Source organism: Diospyros lotus, chromosome 3 (genome assembly GCF_014633365.1).
Source record: "Diospyros lotus cultivar Yz01 chromosome 3, ASM1463336v1, whole genome shotgun sequence".
NCBI lineage: Eukaryota > Viridiplantae > Streptophyta > Magnoliopsida > Ericales > Ebenaceae > Diospyros > Diospyros lotus.
The window spans coordinates 28,398,862-28,418,412 of NC_068340.1; the positions used below are offsets into that span (position 1 = coordinate 28,398,862).

The 19,551-nt window shown below is 34.7% G+C and overlaps 2 protein-coding genes across 5 annotated transcripts; both read left to right on the forward strand.

Moving 5' to 3' along the window:
- Positions 1-490: 490 nt before the first annotated feature.
- LOC127796278 (protein CNGC15b-like) lies at positions 491-5,030 on the forward strand. The gene is made up of 7 exons (XM_052328345.1): positions 491-790; positions 919-1,465; positions 1,896-2,108; positions 2,335-2,630; positions 2,811-2,922; positions 3,486-3,722; positions 3,810-5,030. Exons 1-7 carry the CDS (start codon positions 762-764, stop codon positions 4,485-4,487), a joined length of 2,112 nt encoding a protein of 703 aa, XP_052184305.1. The 5' UTR covers positions 491-761; the 3' UTR covers positions 4,488-5,030.
- Positions 5,031-8,492: 3,462 nt separating this feature from the next.
- On the forward strand, positions 8,493-17,816 carry LOC127798362 (uncharacterized). 4 transcript variants are annotated; one of them, XM_052331880.1, is made up of 17 exons: positions 8,493-8,674; positions 8,949-9,032; positions 9,490-9,637; positions 9,755-9,866; positions 9,945-10,061; positions 10,741-10,845; positions 12,116-12,199; positions 12,289-12,404; positions 12,661-12,762; positions 12,852-12,965; positions 13,115-13,150; positions 13,589-13,645; positions 14,830-14,896; positions 15,079-15,132; positions 15,597-15,671; positions 17,220-17,255; positions 17,505-17,816. In XM_052331880.1, exons 3-17 carry the CDS (start codon positions 9,618-9,620, stop codon positions 17,589-17,591), a joined length of 1,182 nt encoding a protein of 393 aa, XP_052187840.1. In that variant the 5' UTR covers positions 8,493-8,674; positions 8,949-9,032; positions 9,490-9,617; the 3' UTR covers positions 17,592-17,816. The 4 variants fall into 4 exon arrangements, with proteins under 4 accessions (XP_052187840.1, XP_052187841.1, XP_052187842.1 ...); XM_052331881.1 differs by having other exon boundaries at positions 8,986-9,032; XM_052331882.1 differs by lacking the exon at positions 8,949-9,032.
- Positions 17,817-19,551: the final 1,735 nt, after the last annotated feature.

Here is a 19,551-nt window from a genome sequence, read left to right on the forward strand (position 1 = left end):
TGTGGGACTTTGCTGCTGGGTGTCAAGTCTTTGGTTCTGAGCAGCTCATTCACACTCAAAAAAAGAAAGAAATTCAGACAAAAATGCAAACAGGAGATATAATGGATTGCTGTTGAGATCTTCTATTAATATTATTATTATTATTATTGGGTTTGATGTATATATAATAATATAATTGATTGATTCCAGAAGAAACAAAATACCAGTTCTGCTTGTGTTTTTGTTAGTTATTTGATTTGTACAATCTTCTCTTTTGGTTATAAACTGGCTGACTCTATTAGTTTTGTTTTTTTTTTTTTTTGTTTTCCTACTGGTATGGAAAGTCTAGTTTAATCCATTCTTCAGTAGTAGGGAAGACAACAGGATTTCGATTATGACGGGTGTATTAAGGGAATATAAAAACTGTTCATGGTGTTGAAAATTAATGCAAGTCGTGGACCTTTTCTTTCAAGGAATTGGTCACATGTTCGATCACTTCAACTTTGGATCACAGCCAGGGAGGGGGAGAAAGAGAGAGACAGACAGAGAGAGAGAGAGAGAGAGAGAGAGAAAGAGTTTAATTTCACCACTAGTAGTCCATACACAACTACTTTGTCTTTCTTCTGGTTCCTTCACATGATTCGTGCCGGAAGAGAAGCCAGAGAAGAAGAAGGCCTCATTCGCTCTTGTGGCTCTGCCTTCTCCATCTCCCGCTTGCTTCTTGTGGCTCTGCAGATCAAAATCAAATCCTCTTGTTGAAGCCGAAGCCAGATTAAACCCCAATGGCGTACGGAAATTCAAGATCTGTCAGGTTCGTCCCTTCCTCTGCTTCCTGCTTTTGCCTCTGAATTCTCAATTCTGTTTTCGTAACTTGTTTCGATATTTCAGTTTTATGTAACATTAGTTAAATTAGCTTCGCCTGAAAAAATCGATCTACAGATTTCAAGATGATGTCGAGACTAAAAAACTGCCAAAATTCAACGGAGACAGCGTGTTTAAGATCAAGTACAAGATCAACGGAATGCAAATATCAGAGCCGAGCAGTAAGAGGGAGATGAGCGTAACAGGAAAATCACTACTGAAAGCGAGAGTGCTATCCAGAGTCTTCTCCGAGGACTACGAGAAAGTGAAGAAGAAGATTCTGGATCCTCGCGGCCCGGGCATTCGGAGATGGAACAAGATTTTCTTAGTGGCGTGTTTGATTTCGCTGTTTGTAGACCCTCTCTTCTTCTTCTTGCCAGAGGTTAAAGACGATGTTTGTATAGAGATTGGAATCGCCCTCGAAGCTGCCCTCACAGTTGTCAGATCAATGGCGGATGTGTTTTACGTGCTTCAGATTTTTGTCAAGTTTCGCACGGCTTATATTGCGCCTTCTTCTCGTGTATTTGGGAGAGGAGAGCTTGTCATAGACTCTGCCAAAATTGGCTCAAGGTACTTGAGGAAGAGCTTCTGGATTGATGCCATTGCTGCCCTGCCCCTTCCTCAGGTATCTCTCAGCCGCATTCTCTTCATCTTCTTTTCACCTCTCTTAATTGTTCTTCGTAGAGTGATGTTTTCATTTGCAGAAAAATACCACTAAATTAGAATAGTAATAATAATTTTATGATTAGGAGTTACTTTCGTAAGCATTTCGGTTTTTACTACAAAATCATTTGTAATAAATTACATAATTCAATACAAAACGTACTTATAAAATTTGCATTTATATGCTATTACGACCCTATTAGAATTAATGTTACCATAACAACAGTAGAAATCAGAATAACACTTTACTTTTTCTATTTATGCGTTAAGGGTAAAGCAGTGTCGCATTATTTTGGTGAAAATATTTGTACAAAATTTATGAAAGGGATATAGATCATTTTTCCATATGCTAAATTGAGAAGACTTTGTGGTTTGTAATTTTTCATAATCAGGTATTGATATGGGTGGTGATCCCAAATCTAAGGGGTTCAACAATGGCAAACACCAAGAATGTGCTTCGGTTCATCATAATAGTTCAGTATATACCCAGGCTTTTTCTCATATTTCCGCTCTCGTCGCAAATTGTGAAAGCTACCGGTGTAGTGACTGAAACAGCAGGGGCAGGGGCTGCTTATAACTTGATGCTCTACATGCTAGCAAGTCATGTAAGTAAAAGAAAAATCCTTAATTTTTGCAAAAAAAATGACATTTATGAAGGTGGGTTGTCAATTTGTCATTGCTCTAGTCCATGGTGTTTCTTAATTTTTTTTTTTTTTTAGTTATTGATAAGAATTTGTAATCACTACCTTTTAAATATATGTTGGTTAAATTTATCGAGCATACAGGGTCACCCAAAAACAACATTTATAAGTTAATGTTTTTGAATTGTAGGTTTTAGGGGCTTGCTGGTACCTTCTATCAATAGAGAGACAAGAAGATTGCTGGAGAAACGCCTGCGGCCTTGAGAAGCAGGAATCATGTCAACCTGGGTTCTTTGACTGCAAAATGGTGAAGGATGCTGCTAGAAATGCATGGTTCCAATCAAGCAATATCACAAGCCAATGTGATCCCAATGGCAGCTCCTACCCATTTGGCATATACAGTGATGCAATGACATCTAACGTTACATCCTCAAGGTTCTTCAACAAGTACTTCTATTGTCTTTGGTGGGGCTTGAAGAACCTGAGGTAACATGCACATGCTTTCTTCTTCTACTCTCTTTTTCAAAACAGTCAGTAATCATAAGTTAAGAAATTACCTTTAATTGTTTTAGTAACATTTCTTTTAGAAAACGATCTATGAGAATATTTATTTTCCTTTGCATTTTGATCTAACGCTCATAAATTTTTGTGAATATATACATGCAGCTCCCTGGGACAAAATCTTTCCACAAGCACTCAAGTTGGAGAAATAATCTTCGCTATAATAGTTGCCACTCTGGGATTAGTTCTCTTTGCATTGCTCATTGGTAACATGCAAGTAAGTTCTACAATAATATTAGACTTGCCTTCAAGGAAAAATTATAATTTCATGACTTTTCTACACAAAAAAAAAAAAATATCATTAGAATAATATGATAATAACTTTACTTATAACATTGTTCTAACTTTATTAATTTTGTTATGTTGCCCACGTTTACCCAATGTGGGACATGGGCCTGTTGGGAGAGGGGGTGAGACCTCCTAAATGTTGTCTGTCTGTTATATATCATTTTTCTTAACTTTATTATATTTGTTTATTAAAAAATATGATGCGAAGAAACAAAATTACAAAATTCTTGTTCAAATATATCACTTTGGTACATTCATTTGTTAAAAAGTGGAAAGCCTATCCATAATTCATGGTTAAGTTTTTCTGCATAAAAATTAAGTAATTATATCAAATTTCTTGTTTTATTATAGAATTGGGTCAATGGTGAAAGTTGTGAAGAAGTGAGGGGTCACAATCAACTATAAAGACGAAAGTTGAAGTGTTACAAAGAAGACCTTGAAGGCTTTAAATTTTCCATTTACATGGCACTGATAATTAACTTGCACTGGCAGACGTATCTGCAATCCACAACAGCTCGGTTGGAAGAATGGAGGGTCAAGAGAATGGATACAGAGCAGTGGATGCGCCACCGGCAGCTGCCTCCTGAACTAAAGCAATCCGTGAGGAAGTACGATCAGTACAAGTGGGTCACCACTCACGGAGTCGACGAAGAAGCTATTCTCAGTGGCCTGCCGTTGGATCTCCGGCGAGACATCAAGCGCCATCTCTGCCTCGATCTTGTTCGTCGAGTAAGTAACAAATTAATACCAATACCCTCTTGATCATTGCGCTATAATATAAAAGGCAATTTGGTAACGAAACAATTAATCAAACAGGTTCCACTGTTTGATCAAATGGATGAGCGAATGCTGGATGCCATATGCGAGAGGCTTAAACCGGCGTTGTGCACGGAAGGCACGTCGCTGGTCCGGGAGGGCGATCCCGTCAACGAGATGCTCTTCATAATCCGGGGCCATCTCGATTCCTATACCACCAACGGCGGCCGGACGGGGTTCTTCAATTCGTGCCGGATAGGCCCCGGTGACTTCTGCGGTGAGGAGCTCTTAACGTGGGCGCTTGATCCCCGTCCAAGCGTCATTCTGCCGTCTTCCACCCGCACGGTGAAGGCCATTTCTGAAGTGGAGGCGTTCGCTCTCAGCGCCGAGGACTTGAAGTTCGTGGCGTCGCAGTTCCGGAGGCTCCATAGCAAGCAGCTTCGGCACAAGTTCAGGTTCTACTCGCACCAGTGGCGGACGTGGGCGGTGTGTTTTATACAAGCGGCCTGGCGCCGCTACAAGAAGCGGAAGGCGGCGGCGGAGCTCAAGGCTAAGGAGTACCCGATGGATGCCGAGTCTGAGTCGCCTCTGTCCGGTTCGGGATTTGCTGTTAGTGCCAGGCGGGGGTTGAACGGAAGCACTAGAGGGGGTGTGAATGAACTTTGTGGGTCGGATTCCGGGAGGGTCAGCTCCTTGCAGAAGCCAACAGAGCCTGATTTTTCAGTGGACGAGGACTGAATGGACCAGGCCGACTCTCAAGTCTCGACCCAGTTGGTCATCAACTATTTATATGGCTTCAGTCGTTTCTTTCATCCCCAAGAGGGTAAGGTTAGACACTGAAGATGACTGCTTGGTGAGTTCGCAAGCACCCCTGGCATTTTTAAGGGTCTACAGGTTCATCAATGTCCAGTATATTTCATCTTCAAAATCCAGATCAACGTAAAAGAAAAACATTATTTTAGAATTTAAAAGCAGAATAACTAAAATTTACAAGTCTCTTAAATTTAGAAGTGTTTTTTTATCCCATGAGACTAGGATAGTATATATGATTTTAGTAGTTTGAGAAAATATAATATTATTTATGTTGAGTAACATAACATTTGTTCGACGTGAATAAATGTGAGAGAATGTGTATGGCCCCGCCCTCCCTCTCCTTCCTAGCTCACGTTGGGTAAATCTTATTTAGACAACAAAATAAATTTATGTATATTTGTTTATTTTTTGTGCACATTTAATTATGTCTAAGAGATCTTAGTTGATTGTTTATTCATTTAATTCCATATACCAAGATTTAAAGAGCCAAACTTCTTCAAACATTGTGGCCAAGAAACATCTTTTGAACATTTGGATTTCATGAATGAGAGATAGTCATTAAACAAATTTTTTATATAGAATTTTTTTTATATGGTGTAACTATTTATGTTTATATTGAAAAAAGAAAAAAATATTATAGTGATTGATAATTACAAAAATATTATCAAATATGATTTTAGTAATATTTTTATACACAATTCATCAATAAAATTTCAATTCTCCTTTCAAACGAGTAGTATGTTCACCCCCTCAAGAATTTATTAAGCTATCCCTTGAATAAATTAAAAATGTTTTAATAGTTAGAAGCATGAATTATATAAGAGTCTATTAAATAAAAGGGGTGAAGCTCAATCTCAAGAGATTTATATGAGAGATTAAGTTAGTTTTAATACAAAACTTGAAGAATAATATATAAGTTTCAGTAATAAACATTTTAAGTTCAAATCCAGATACACATTGAGAATGAACCGAATCAAGACTGGCCTTAGCCCATTTTAATTCGACAATAATAATTATAATATATTTCTCAATTAAGTTAGGAAACAGACTTTGTCCTCAATTAGCACAATATATGCTTACATGGCCGCCAATAGATGATGATATTCGCAGGAAAATGCACACCACTCGAGGTTGCCACGTGGCATGAGCCCAACTGGCATGCTACTGGATTTGATGTAAACAGTTGACTTAAATTTGCTTGGCTTCGGGCTTCTGACCTTGAATTTGAAATGGAAGGTCGCCTGATTTTTTGTCTCGGACCCTCTTTTATAAATTAAAAAAAATATATTTTTCTTACATATATAATTGAAAATAAAAATGGTTCTCATATGAAAATAAGAACTATATAAAAATCAAATTAATTTTTTTTATTTATAACGTATTTATTGTTATTTTTAAAAAAATTATTATAGAATCTTGAGTACGTGGTTGGTTAACCCTATATATTTTTTCTTAATTTTGGATTGGCTTTTATTGAGCATGTAGTCTAATTAAGGACTAAGGCCATCATGGTCCAAGTGCATCCAGATCGGCACCAAGGTGCAGGTATATAAACATAAAGAAATCCAAGCTTAAATTAAAAATGGCCGACTATTTATTTATCTATAAAAGAAATTAAATTTCTTATATATACTATTACAATATATAAACCCAAACCCGGCCCCAGCCAGGCATGTACCATTATTTAATGTTATGAAGGATCAATGAACAACTATTAACTAATTAGATTTAGATATATGCTTTGATCTTCTTCTTTAATTTTCTTTTTCAATTTGACTTCTTTCAGAAAGTAAAAGTGACCAAACCGGTGGAGACCTATTTGAAATCTCCCTCCAGCCTATTGATTGTTAAAACTCTTGATTTTACGGATAGGATTTTACAATTTTTTACACCAAAAATCTTTGTAATTTTACGATTTTAAAATTAAATCACACTCGATTTTACATATCAAATACCCTTTTACGATTTTATGATTTTAAGAACCTTGGTCCTGCCTTAACTTCAACCTGTCAAACTTGGTCAAGAAGCCAGCCATTCACCCAGATTAATTGCTGATCCCTACATATATACATGTCCCTCTACCTATCATAACTAATATTTTTGTACATAAATCTTTCGTAGGCTCATGCTTCTTCAGCTGGGATTTCCCTTCTGTACAGCTCTCTATATATTGTGATTCATGAACCGCATGCATTACAAGCTCGACGAGAATGGCTTTAGCCTGATTTGCTATAGCTGAAGGAGAAAAGAGTCCCCTGGGCTGTTTCTTTGTTATCAACATCATCCTTCTCCGCCACTGCCTCCAATTGCGGCTAATTCCTTCCGTTCATGTAAACTCAAAATTTATATATATGTAGAAAAAATGGCACAAAATTAAAATGAAAATTAGATAAAAATATGTACAAAATGTGTTTCTCTCAAGGGGTTCAAGAAGGCCGCCGGAGCCAAGTTGGGGCAAGATGTGTTTCAATGCGCGCAGCAGCCCCTCTGAGACTCAGATCGTAATGGTTGATCATGAACTGGGCTGCCTTTGCACTGTAGATTCTGATGAATTAATATTGGTTCAACTTATGTTAATGCTCGTTATTTCTTTGTTTCTTCTGTGGTATCTGTTGATAAAAAAAATTTAGTTCCATTAACAGGCTTCATCAGGCTTTGGAGAAGCAGCAATTCTCCAGTTGTTTTGTTTAGTCCCTATCAAATGGAAGGGAGCAAAATATTCTTGTATGGAATTGGTCTACATTGATTTCATGGTGAAATGCAATAGAAATTAGCATTATGTTTGGGTTTTCATCTTCATCTTCGTGGTTCAATTTAATGAAAAAACATCCTTTATCATTCAAATTTACAAATAAGACAAGGGTTTTGGAATTTGTGACTTCTTCACATTTTTTATTTGCTGATGTTGATGACATTTAAGTAATATATATATATATATATGCAATTAAATAAATACAATTTATCAAGAAAAAAAATAGATTAAATGATAACTCAATTATTTTGTATCGTCTATTTTTTATTTAAGAAAACAATAATGGTATATTCATAAGAGCATATGAACATATTTGATCATATTCTACCATCATATTTTATTATTTTATAGATTATTTATCTGTCCAATAAGAATAGAACATAACAAATATTATTTTGAGATCAAAGATAATGTGAAAATATAATTATATTAAAAAAGTGAGTCCCACCCCCTACATGCATGCGTCGCGGGCAACAAATCACTACTCTTTGTGTACATATCAAAAAATAAAATATTTCCATTAAAGATTAATTGGTGTGTTCATAAATTAATTATAATTAGATGTCATAAGTTCAAATTTTGTTAACATAATTTTTTTAAAAAAAACAAAAATTATATAACATAAAAGGGTATTTAAAAAAAATTCACATACCAAATGAGTGTTTTCTTAATAATAACATAAATGGATAGCTATTAGCACAAACACAACTAAAATATAATGTTTAGAAATTTAATTTATAAATAACTTTAGAGTATATATTTTTGTGTATCGATATCATTGGATATTAGCATTAACTCCAACAGAAGAGTAACATTAATTACCATCCATTCATTATACTAAAACTAAAACAATGGATGGATAACTCTAATATTGAAAATGATATTATTACCTTATTAGCATCGATCAATGATAAGAATTAGGGTTAATAAACTCTACTATTTATGATAATAAAATACTAATTGTCAAACAAATAAAGTATTTGTGATTGTGCAGTTTGTTGATGATTTTTTAAGCATTAATTAATGTTAAAAATAGTGACAAATAGAACAATATTTTTATGCCAACTTTGTTATATACTAGCTAGAACGATATTAATTAATTAATTAATTAATTAATGTTATTGAAATAGCGATGCATCATGCATTCATCGCTGTAAATTGAATGAAAGGAGGGCAGTTTGGTCACCTGCAACTGCAAAAGAACAAATTTCAGTTTCCGCCCCCCTCCAAAACCAATGTTTCGCAATCACCTCCTCTCTCCCTCCCTCCGCACCTGCTTTGCAAAATCTGCGAGCTTCAAACCCTATCGGGTATTAGACTTTTTTGACCAATTCTGCGATAAAAGCATTGATCATTGAAGGTTGGCTTGCTCTGCATATTCCCTTATGCGTTTATATATATATGTATATATATATATATTCAAGAATTGAATTCGATGATCTTTATATGAAATGCGATCCATATGCAATATACTCATTAATTGGCTTTTGTCCAACGCTTCCTTCTTTTGACATTTTTCCGCCATTTAGGGTTGCATATAGTTGGAATTCTTAAATTCAAATGCATGTACGGCTTAAAATCGTGAATGCATTTGATAAAATTCTGAACTATCATCATTTGGTTTCTTTAAACAGTATAAATACTATATCTTGTCGTTCATCACCGCTGCAGTGTCTTGATGAACATTTCTTCCCGGAGGAGAAAACCCAATCGTCAAGGTGTGTGATATTTTTTTCCCGAATTTTCATACGATGATGATGTTGATGTAGGTCTGAGTAGTTTTCGAATTATATATTCGTTTACTAAATAAAATTGAAATGGTATTAGGTATAAAAATTTCTGCGTAAACCTTAGTTTGAGATTGCACAATCTTGCTGGACTTTAGATGTACGCTTAAAAACAAAACTACTTGAACTGGGTTTATAGGGTTTTTTCTCTTTTCATGCTCGCCAGCTGTGTTACTGTCTTTCTTTCCTCAACTTTTTACGTGGTATGTTGCCTCAATTGTTGTGCAAAACTCATCCAATCGATACCGTTTACGCTTTTATTAATTATTATTTTGTTATTGTAAAATTAGGTCCAGGTCAGAAAAATTTGCGGTAGTATTCATGGCTATTTCAGATTCTACATGTCTGTATCTGTTACTCACTTGACGTGTTTGACTGGGGTGATCAGGAACTTGTGTTGGGAGAAATTACAGTTTCTTTCTTGAAACTGGATAGTGCTGTTCACATTTGAAGAGTTGCTCGAGGAATAGGTTTTTGCCCAGGGAATGGCCCTTTGAGTTGAATGACTTTACCAAGATGGGGATGACATTCCGCAGGTTTGCACTGATGCTCTCCTGAACTGCATCTTACTTGTATGATGACTTGACTTGAAAGTCCAAAGGCAGTACCTTTACTATGGAACCCACTTGACTACTTTTCTGGTTTGTTTGCAGTGGAGCCTTTAGAAAACCAAATCACAGGGGCAGATTTATAATTGCAGCCACAATGGGGATGGTCTTTGGATATTTTATTGGAATTTGTTTTCCCCTGGTTTCTCTGTCTGAGGTACAATATCACATTCTATGGAAAACTCTGTTGTGGAAGATGCCTATCATCCATTTTATATACTGTGAAATCTTGCAGATTAACTGGCCTTCAAGTCTTGTGAAAAATCTCAATGTACCCTTCATCTATCGTCATAGACATAAAAGCCGCCACATACCTGAAATGCGTGTTTCAACTGATCCTGAACCACCTAAGGTACCTTTCTGTTGGCCCTTTAATTCTTTTCATTTCATTGGACTGCATTTAGTGGATGAATTTATCAAATTGATTGATATAGATTGCTGAGTGTATTTTTATGTACAATAAGCTTTTGGGAAATTTGGTGAAAGATTCGTTGGACTGCTTTTAATAACTTTGTCAAATTGATTGATATAGATCACTTTCCCTATTTTTATATATAATAAGCTTTTTGGGAAATTGGTGAAAGATTGATTCACTTAAATAGTGAATATAGATCTGGTTCTTAGACTTGTTCCTAGCATCATGTTGGTCTTTTTAGATGGGAGGATTTCTTCTTCTTCTTCTTAATGGTTCTTTAACCAGTAGAGGTATATTAATATGTGATATTGTCTTCCCTTATTGTGATTAGCATAGCTTAGATTTTCCCATGTATTGAAGGATTTATGTCCACCTAGTGGGATTAAGGTGTTTGACTAGAGACTTCACAACTTCATAGAAATTTCTGTGCTTGTTTAGCCTAATGATTTGGCTTTAATTAACTCAATTCTCTGCAACCTTGTGCTACAGATTGTTTGAAAACACTATATCAACATGTTTTTCCCATATATTTACAAATTATTTTCCAGCAAACTTAGAGTTTCATGCTCAATTTTCACTTCAAGTGATAACTTGCTTGTGTTTTGTTTCATCCCAGATATATGTTACAACAAATCCTCCTGGTGCGGAGTCACTACCGCCAGAAATTATAGTATCAGAGTCAGATTTTTATCTGCGACGATTATGGGGTGAACCCAGCGAGGTATGTTGCTTAAAAAGAATAACTGTTGATGTAATGAATCTTGGTGTTGTTTCCAGTTTAGATGGCTGGAATTGTTTTTACTCTTTTTAAAATTGTTAACTCTCAAATTGATCATGATTGCATGTCATTTTAGAAGTCCCAATGGGGCAGACCCTACTGTTAATTCATAAATACTGTTGTCATAAAATATCTTGTACTATGCATTTTATATTTACTATATTTGCTGATATATTTTTCACGCCTTGAGATGTATCTGTGAAAGGTCTACAGATTTTCAATTCAATTGTGGTCTTTAGTTGTCTGGTGTCTATTAGCATCAAAACTGTAGTCAGGTTTTTGTTCTCCATGTACAATGCCAGGTTTGTTAAGATTGGTTGGGATTGTGTTGTCTTGCAGAAGATATGGCCATAGATAGGGAGATGATTGTGAAGCTAAGAATCCATGTAATTGACCCCACCTAATTGGATTGAGGCTTGATATGTTGTTTGTTACTGGTACTTGGTAGGGATTGAGTTGTCTTTTCATAGATATAATTGTCTTAATCTTTTCCACTTTGAAATATGTTCTTGCTGGATTTTTTTCACATTGAAAATGATGAGCATAACATAAATCTCTCACCATGAAGGAAAATTAAATAAATTCACAATGTTAAGATGCAGACGCCTTTAGGAAGATGTTGTGTCATATCAAATATTGTGTCATATCAAATATTGTGTCAGGCATCAATGTCATTGGACACTTGCAAATGCATATCAGAACAAGTCTAAATATGTCATTTTATTTTTCATTTTTCTCAAAACTGACTCTTCATGCACATTTTGTGACCTCTCTTGAACCTTTGTCTCTATCACTTAAACAAATGAGATTTGAAAGGTTGAAATTCAATTATAAGATAATGACAATGTAACTTTTTACTGGTACTCCTTAACTATTTTAATTTCAAGAATTTTAGATTATAGAACTTTTAGCTATTTCATCCATGGTGTTTTCTGAAATTCAGAATATGAGTAATTTTTTATGCATACTTATTTTATGTGTGTACATATATCTATGTCATGACTTATTTTATGCTTTACTATTTCTAGTATGTCATATCTTAATTTCTGGTAGAATTAAAGCATAGCATTGCGTATGTTGTCGCATTTGTATCCAAGGTCATATGCATGCGGTCTTAAAAGTTGTCTCTTACTGCCATATTTTCATTGTTCTTTTTGTGCATTAGCACCTCCTAACTTAAGTTGTCTTACTGCGACCATTGTGGTGCTTTCAGGATTTGAAAAAGAAGCCAAAATACTTGGTAACATTCATAGTTGGTTTGGATCAGATGAATAACATTGATGCATCAGTGAAAAAGGTTGGGAAATTGACCATTCCTTTACGTCTATTGGTTTTTGATGTTGAAATTTATACAACAGTTTGTAATCCTATTGTAATTTTTATTAGTTTTCTGAGGATTTCCAAATAATGCTTTTTCATTATGATGGCTGGACAAGTGAGTGGGATCAATTTGAGTGGTCAAAGAAGGCAGTTCATGTCAGCGTAAGGAAACAGGGAAAATGGTAAGATTCTTTAGCATTTTATGTTGCTTCAGCATTTGAACACTATTACACGTTCTACTTCTAGACAGAGATATGATGATTACCTTTTTAATAGGCAAAGAAATGGAGAGTCACAGTTTCTTCTCTCTCGCTCTCTCTGAATGTTGCTTCTTTTTGTGGATTAAAATGATTGTGCTATAACATTAGCTATCAATTGTGGTTACTGATGTTTACTTCTTTGACCTGTTTCTGCATCTAAATTTTTTATTTTTTGCAGGTGGTATGCAAAGAGGTTTTTGCATCCTGATATTGTGGCAGTTTATGACTACATTTTCATCTGGGATGAAGATCTTGGTGTTGAACACTTCAATGGTGATAAGTAAGTTTTCTTTCCTTCATTCATTCTTTTCTCATTTAAGCAAACATACTGGAACGATTACATGTTCTTTCCTCTATGCAATCTACCAGGTATATGAAACTGGTTAAGAAATATGGTTTGGAGATTTCTCAACCGGGTATCGAGCCCAATGACAGACTACAATGGCAGTTGACAGAAAGGAGAGGTGACAGAGAAGTTCACAAGTAGGCCTTGCTGTTTTCACTCTGAGACACACTCCCCCCCCCCCCTCCCCCCCCCCACAAAAAAAAAAAAAAAAAAATAGATAACAAAAATTGGGAATTTTTTATGTTACTTTGACCCTTCTGAAAGCATGAAATATGTATTAATCCAGATGTGTTTGGATGGATATGCATCCTACAGGCATAAGGTGAACCCTGCTATCATCTTTGGTGATTAATGTCATGTACAATTGCACATAAAGTTCCCTTCTTATGTTACTTTTTAAGTGGCATGGTTGCCTGAGTGAATGATGTTCATGGAATAGCTTAGGGGAAAAATAGGTACTTAATGGGAAATGGATGAAGCTAAGAGTCACTGAAGACTTCACCACGTATTCATTAACATTAATTAGTTGCATTCCCATCTGTTAACTCAATGTTCAACTTTTAACATTTGTACTGTTGCAATTTTCTTTTCTTTTCTTTTCTTTTTTTAATTTGGGAATTAGATAAGAATGCATTGAACATCTAACACATATCTATGCTCGAATCCTTGTAACAGATGATGTTACACATGTACCATTGTGGCACTTCTTGTATACTGAATGTGGCTGAAATTCTTACTTTTTATCTGGATTTGTCAACAGGAGTACAGAAGAGAAATCAAGCTGGTGCAGTAGCCCAAATTCACCTCCTTGTGCTGCGTAGCCTCTCTCTCTCTCTCTCTCTCTTTCTCTCTCTCTCTCTCTCACACACACATACAAATCCAAATGCTGATGGTTTTCTGAATTGGTTTTGGTAAATTAATTTTTGCCCTGCTATCTCTAGAAAAATTTGGTTATCGTATCTACTTGTGCAACTTTCCATGATATCCATCTAAGAATATATGTTTATGCTCTGATTTTTTCTAGCTTCTTTGAGAAAATGATAACTAGGATAAGTTTAATGTCTAACTTGTTCTCAAATCATCCATTCGTATGAGACTCAGAGATGTGGATTCAAGTTAATTTTTCTGTTGTATTTGCAGTATATTCGATTTAACACTGAGTAGCTTAGCAGTTGCTGATATGTTAAAGGTTACAGTTAGGCAAGCCATGGACATGGAGCAAAGCTTGAGTCATATATAGCCCTGTGCTCTTAATTGGTTTTTGTTTTCTTCATAAGTTTCTCCTTTGTGCCTTTGGTTTTTTTTTTTTCCTTCCTTTTTCTGATGAATATTGCCTAGTAGAAGTTAATGAAAAATTTTGGTGGATTGCTGGTTCACTTTGAATTATGTTCAACTCTATTATAATATTGATATTGCTTCTTATTTATTATTTTTTTGTTCTTTTTCTGTTTTTGAATTTTCTACTGTATTCACAGGTATCACATAATTAGTGTGCATGCTCTGATTTCAAATCCATTTTTTCTTGACTGTTTTGTTGGACTTCATAAATGTCAATATCCATCAACTGTGTGCATCTAAAGGATGTGGAAGTGGAGAACTTTTTCCAGAGTTGCTTATATAAAACCCCATAATTGTTGGGAATTTTATTGTAGTTCATTAAAAGTTAGGGTTGAAACTGTAAATTACTTTTATGCTAATTAGTTGAATGTGGAAGTTTAGAACCAAAAAGAAAGAAAGCAAGGAAAGGGTAGGGACTGCACCACCCAGGCAGTATCTATATAAGACTAGTGATAGATTAACCAGCTTCCTTTTCTCCCCCCCCTTTTTTTTTTTTTACAAAATACTGCAAGTCAATTAGACTGAAGAATTGTTAATTAGCTAGCTAGATGACATAGCAAGACGTTGATTTCTGCAACCAAACTGTAATTTCTTAATACCTAAATTGTACAACTGCACTTTGTGTCACTGTATAATTTGTTTCTATTTTCTGAATTTGTCCAGATTTGTGGAGATAATGGCTCCTGTTTTTTCTCGGAAGGCATGGCGTTGTGTTTGGCACATGATTCAGGTTGTCTTTTAGTACTTGGGATTGCAAATGTGATTATGTGTTTATGTCTACATATGTGTGTGTGTGTATATATATATATATATATAGGGGTATCTATTGGTAGTGCCATTCTGAGAGTTTCCGGAATGGTTTTCCCTCGCAAATTTTAGCTACACTGACCTTTTTGTGTAATAACTTTATAGAATGATTTGGTGCATGGCTGGGGATTGGACTTTGCCCTTAGGAGATGTGTGGAGGTAACTTTTCCACTTTCTGTTGCTAATAATTGCTATTGTTTCTCTAAATTCTTTGGAACTTCGTACTTTCTTGGATTTGTTTGGTAATGTTAAAAAGGATATTCTTCTACACAGCAAAAGATATCATGTCATATTACTGTCAAGCAAAAAACTAACATCATTGGCTTGTAACTTGGGTCCATCCAAAAAAACAAAACTGCTGCTTCTTAGTTGGCAATTGTCATCTAATTGAGATCACAATCATTTTTGGGGGCTCCTGTGTATGTTTTTTTAACAATTTGTGCATGTCATAAAAAAGTGGACCCTCTCTCTCTCTCTCTCTCTCTCTCTCTCTCTCTCTCTCTGTGGGGACCTCCTTGAATGCTATATGATGTGGTAGCTTCTGTTGACACATCCTCATGAACATGAAGAAATCTACATGTGTTAAGCAACATTTCATAATCACTTCTGTTTTAACCTTGCAGCATCCACATGAAAAAATTGGTGTAGTTGATTCACAGTGGCTCATTCATCAATTGATTCCATCATTGGCAAAACAGGTGAGTCATCATCTTTGCTGGATTTTTCAAGAAAAGCCTTCTAGTGATTGTGCCCTGAGCTACCTGACATATAAAATAGCATGTAGAAGAATAGAAAATTTTCCTTTTTGTGAATGCATGCTGTTTCACAAACTGCTGACACCTGAAAAGAGAGGATAGAAAGAGAAGACTATAAATCATGGTAGGTGAAGAAAGAGCTAGACCAATAGTATGAATTTTGCTGTTAAGTCATTACTAATTATAAAAGTTAATACCATAGTGCTGTTACCCTTTTCTAATGTTACTTCTCAAAGGAAGGGTAAGGCTATGTATAAAAACAAACCCTCTCCTAACCCTTGCAAAGTGGGGAGCCTTGTGCACTAGGGACGGGCTTTTAACTTCTCCTGCTCAACTTGAGTTTCACATGGCAGCTAATATGCCTTAGTTGTTTGAAGCTCAGATGAGCATCTCTCTGTTCCTGATGTTATAGTGAATATGTCAATAGTTCTACGCTAATTTAGCTCTTTTTTATCTCCAAGGAAATGGTAAGCACGCATATCTACATTTTACCTTCACATGAATAAAATCATTGCTATTAAACATTACAACCCAGTTGTCATGTTTATTAGCTGTAGATCTCCATCCTTGTAGAATATGTTTGATCCACTTCCTTTTCTTTCACTTTCCGCATTGCCATGGCTGGCCTCTCCATGCATTGAGATTAAACATTATGGGCCTATTCAGTTGTGAAAAATAGCCCTTCTTTCCTAAAAAAAAAATTCCAAGGAAAATGGAAAACAGGAAATCATGTTCAAATGAGAATTTTCCAAATAGAAAAATAAATCTGTTTTCCCAATTTTTCCATTTTTTAAATTTTTGGAAAACATCTTTGGGATGTTTTTTATGAGTGTGGATATAATTTTGAAGATTTTGACTCCAAGTTCTTTAGTTATCTTCTCAGAACAGTTTCCAAAATTTTCCAGTTCAAGAGAATTATACATTCCTTTTTCTTCCTAGGTAATAATCATCTTCTGCTGTTTCTGTGTTTATATCTACACACACACACACACACATTGCTGTATCATTACATTATTTGAAGAGAGAAGATACAGATGGAACTCTCCCTGTAGAAACATATGTTTTTTCTGATCTTCTTTCTTTATCTCTTTTTTTCTTTTTTTGACTAAACTCTTTTTCATTTCTTTTTACATCTGAAGATTATTAATTTTTGGCTATATTGATCTAAGATTTTTCAGCAGAAAGGAAAATAAAATTGTTTATATACACTCATCTTTACCTTTTAAACATATTTACTGTTTCCATTTTCTTTTCCTTTCACAAATCCTAGCCCCAAACACAGCATTATGGTAAACTTATTTATGCACATGCACATAAGTAGATCTATTTCCTTCCATTTTCTTTTCATTTCACAAGTCCTGGTCCCAAACATAGCATCAGGGCTTGTTTTGTTACATTATGTTGAAGATAATTACACTGTTGTCTGGCGAAACTGTTTTCTGATTACCACTCTCATAGTAATATATTTTTTTTTTTTTAACTGGAATTTAGGTCAAGCCTGAGAAGGATAAAGCTCCATGGCAAGTGGTACGCATACATGCCCCATACTCGGATATACCGTGTCTGTTTGCAGCAATTTGCTGTCTTTTCCTTATTATTGTCTCTCAGCTATCACCTGTTGGTTCTGTTCTTTAAGCTCTATTTTTTTTTTTTTCTTTTAGATATAATAGTGCTAAAGTGATTAATCTGTAACATCTTGTTGCATTTTAAAGAAGAAAGAGTATAATCAACAAGATTGTCAGGATTGAGTTTGATTTATTTCTAATTCGAGTGCAGGTGCGGCGAAGGGAGAGAAATGAGTGGGCTGAGTTCCAGGAACGGCTTGCCAATGCGGACAAGGCATATTTTGCGCATATCGCCTAGGATAAACTTTGAAAATGGCCTGAGAGATGAGGTCCCCATGGGGGCCGTGCCCCCGTCTTTCTTGTACATTGCGTTTGTTCTCTTCTCTCTCTCTCTCTCTCTCTCTCTCTCTCTCATGTATCAATATCAGGCCTGAGCCCCAGTTTCTTTTACATGGTGTTTTGTAATTATAGGCATTCTAATAACTAACCCTTAATATATATAGCCTGACATTTTCAATCAGAAGAGTAGAGTAAACATTTTTCTCCCTTTCTTTTGTCTAATCTGGTTTTCACTTTCCCAAATCAAATGTTCAGTTTTGGAAGGTTCTCGTGTTGTCTGCTGTGTTTGATATTTCTTAGAGGCATGTGAGGATTCCCAGGGCTGGGTCTGATTAAGTCTTCGAAATGGCGAGTCATTTATGAGAATTTTGTCAAGACAAAATGTTTTAAGTGTTTGGTCATAATTAAGGATTATTTTTTGTGTTTAGCTAAATATTACAGATACTCGTGGAAAAATTTAAAAAAAAATAATGATAAAATAACATTTTTAATTTTTAATTTTTTTATTATAAAAATATTCTTATCAGTTATTTATTAGATATTATAATAAATTTAAATAAAAAAACAAACATTTGCATTTTGAAAACTTAAACGATCATCAAGCTGGCTATATAATCATAATTTTATTTTAGAACATCAAAATTAAATTAGAATTCAATTTGAAAATTTGATGTTTATTAGTGTCTAATTTTAAAATATTTATACAAACTAGATTTCGTGCAAATATATTTTTGGACAATGATAGACATGGTAGAGCGAAGTGAGAAGCCGGCTCTTAAAAAGTCAAATTTGCCCTTAAATTGATTTTTATAAATACAATAATTATGAAAATCAATACAAAGACAGAATATTTAACTTTTTACTTATCAGTTGGCTTTAGCAAGGTGGGTTTCTAAATCATGGTCGTCTTCGTCGTCATTATTATTATTATTATTATTAAGAACAACAATTATGATAAAAAGTTTGTATTTATATATTTGCTTTATGTACACATTTTATTTTTATTTTTATTTTTTTGAATATTATTTAACATATATTATATTAAAAATGTGAAGATCATGGGATAAACGTTAAAAAAAATTGAACTTTTAATCTTTTTAATTTTAAATTGAAGTTCTAATTTTAACAATAATAATATTTAATTTTAATCTTATTTTAAAATAATTATTTTTTTCATTGATACCACTATATATTAATTAACACCATGAACCTCACGTTAAAGGTTGAACTCATCATCTCTAAAATTCTGCCAATTCCTTCTAGCCTTGTTCAACAGTGGGGGGGGGGGGCTCAGATGTCGGAAAAATTCAAAATAAGATTGAATGAATTATCTAGAACCTGCTTTCACTGCCGTCACAAGAACTATTTGTGGAGTTCTCTTTCATGTAGATATTGAGTTTATACAATAACTCAACTTTGAATATAGAATTGACTGTGTTGGTTGAGTGGACTTAAACGGTAGTTCAATCCATAAAAGGAGGACAATCGGTAACACTCCCTCAAGACTTGCTTCTAATTATATTTTCTTTCACCCTTCATCCCATTCTGTATCAATATTTTTGAAGAGCAACAGAGTGAGTCTACGCATAGGGTAACTGTCCTCAATTTTTTGGTTCTTATTTAATATAAGAGAGAAGATCTCTTGGTATATTAATTGATTATCTTTTTGAAGAGTCCTGGTATTTGTTATTGTAAGACGTGCCTAATTTTGTCCCTGAAAAAACTAAACGAGGATGTTTAGCTTTAGCCAAGCGCTAAAGCAGAGCAGCCAACCACCAAAAGATTCCTTGCTCTTTGTCATTATTATATATTCTTTTTTAACAGTTTGCTGACCGTACTATATGGTATTTTGCCAATGAGCAACTATTTATTTATTTCTTGCTGCTTTCTCATGTCTTATGTTGGCTGTTGAGTGTTTT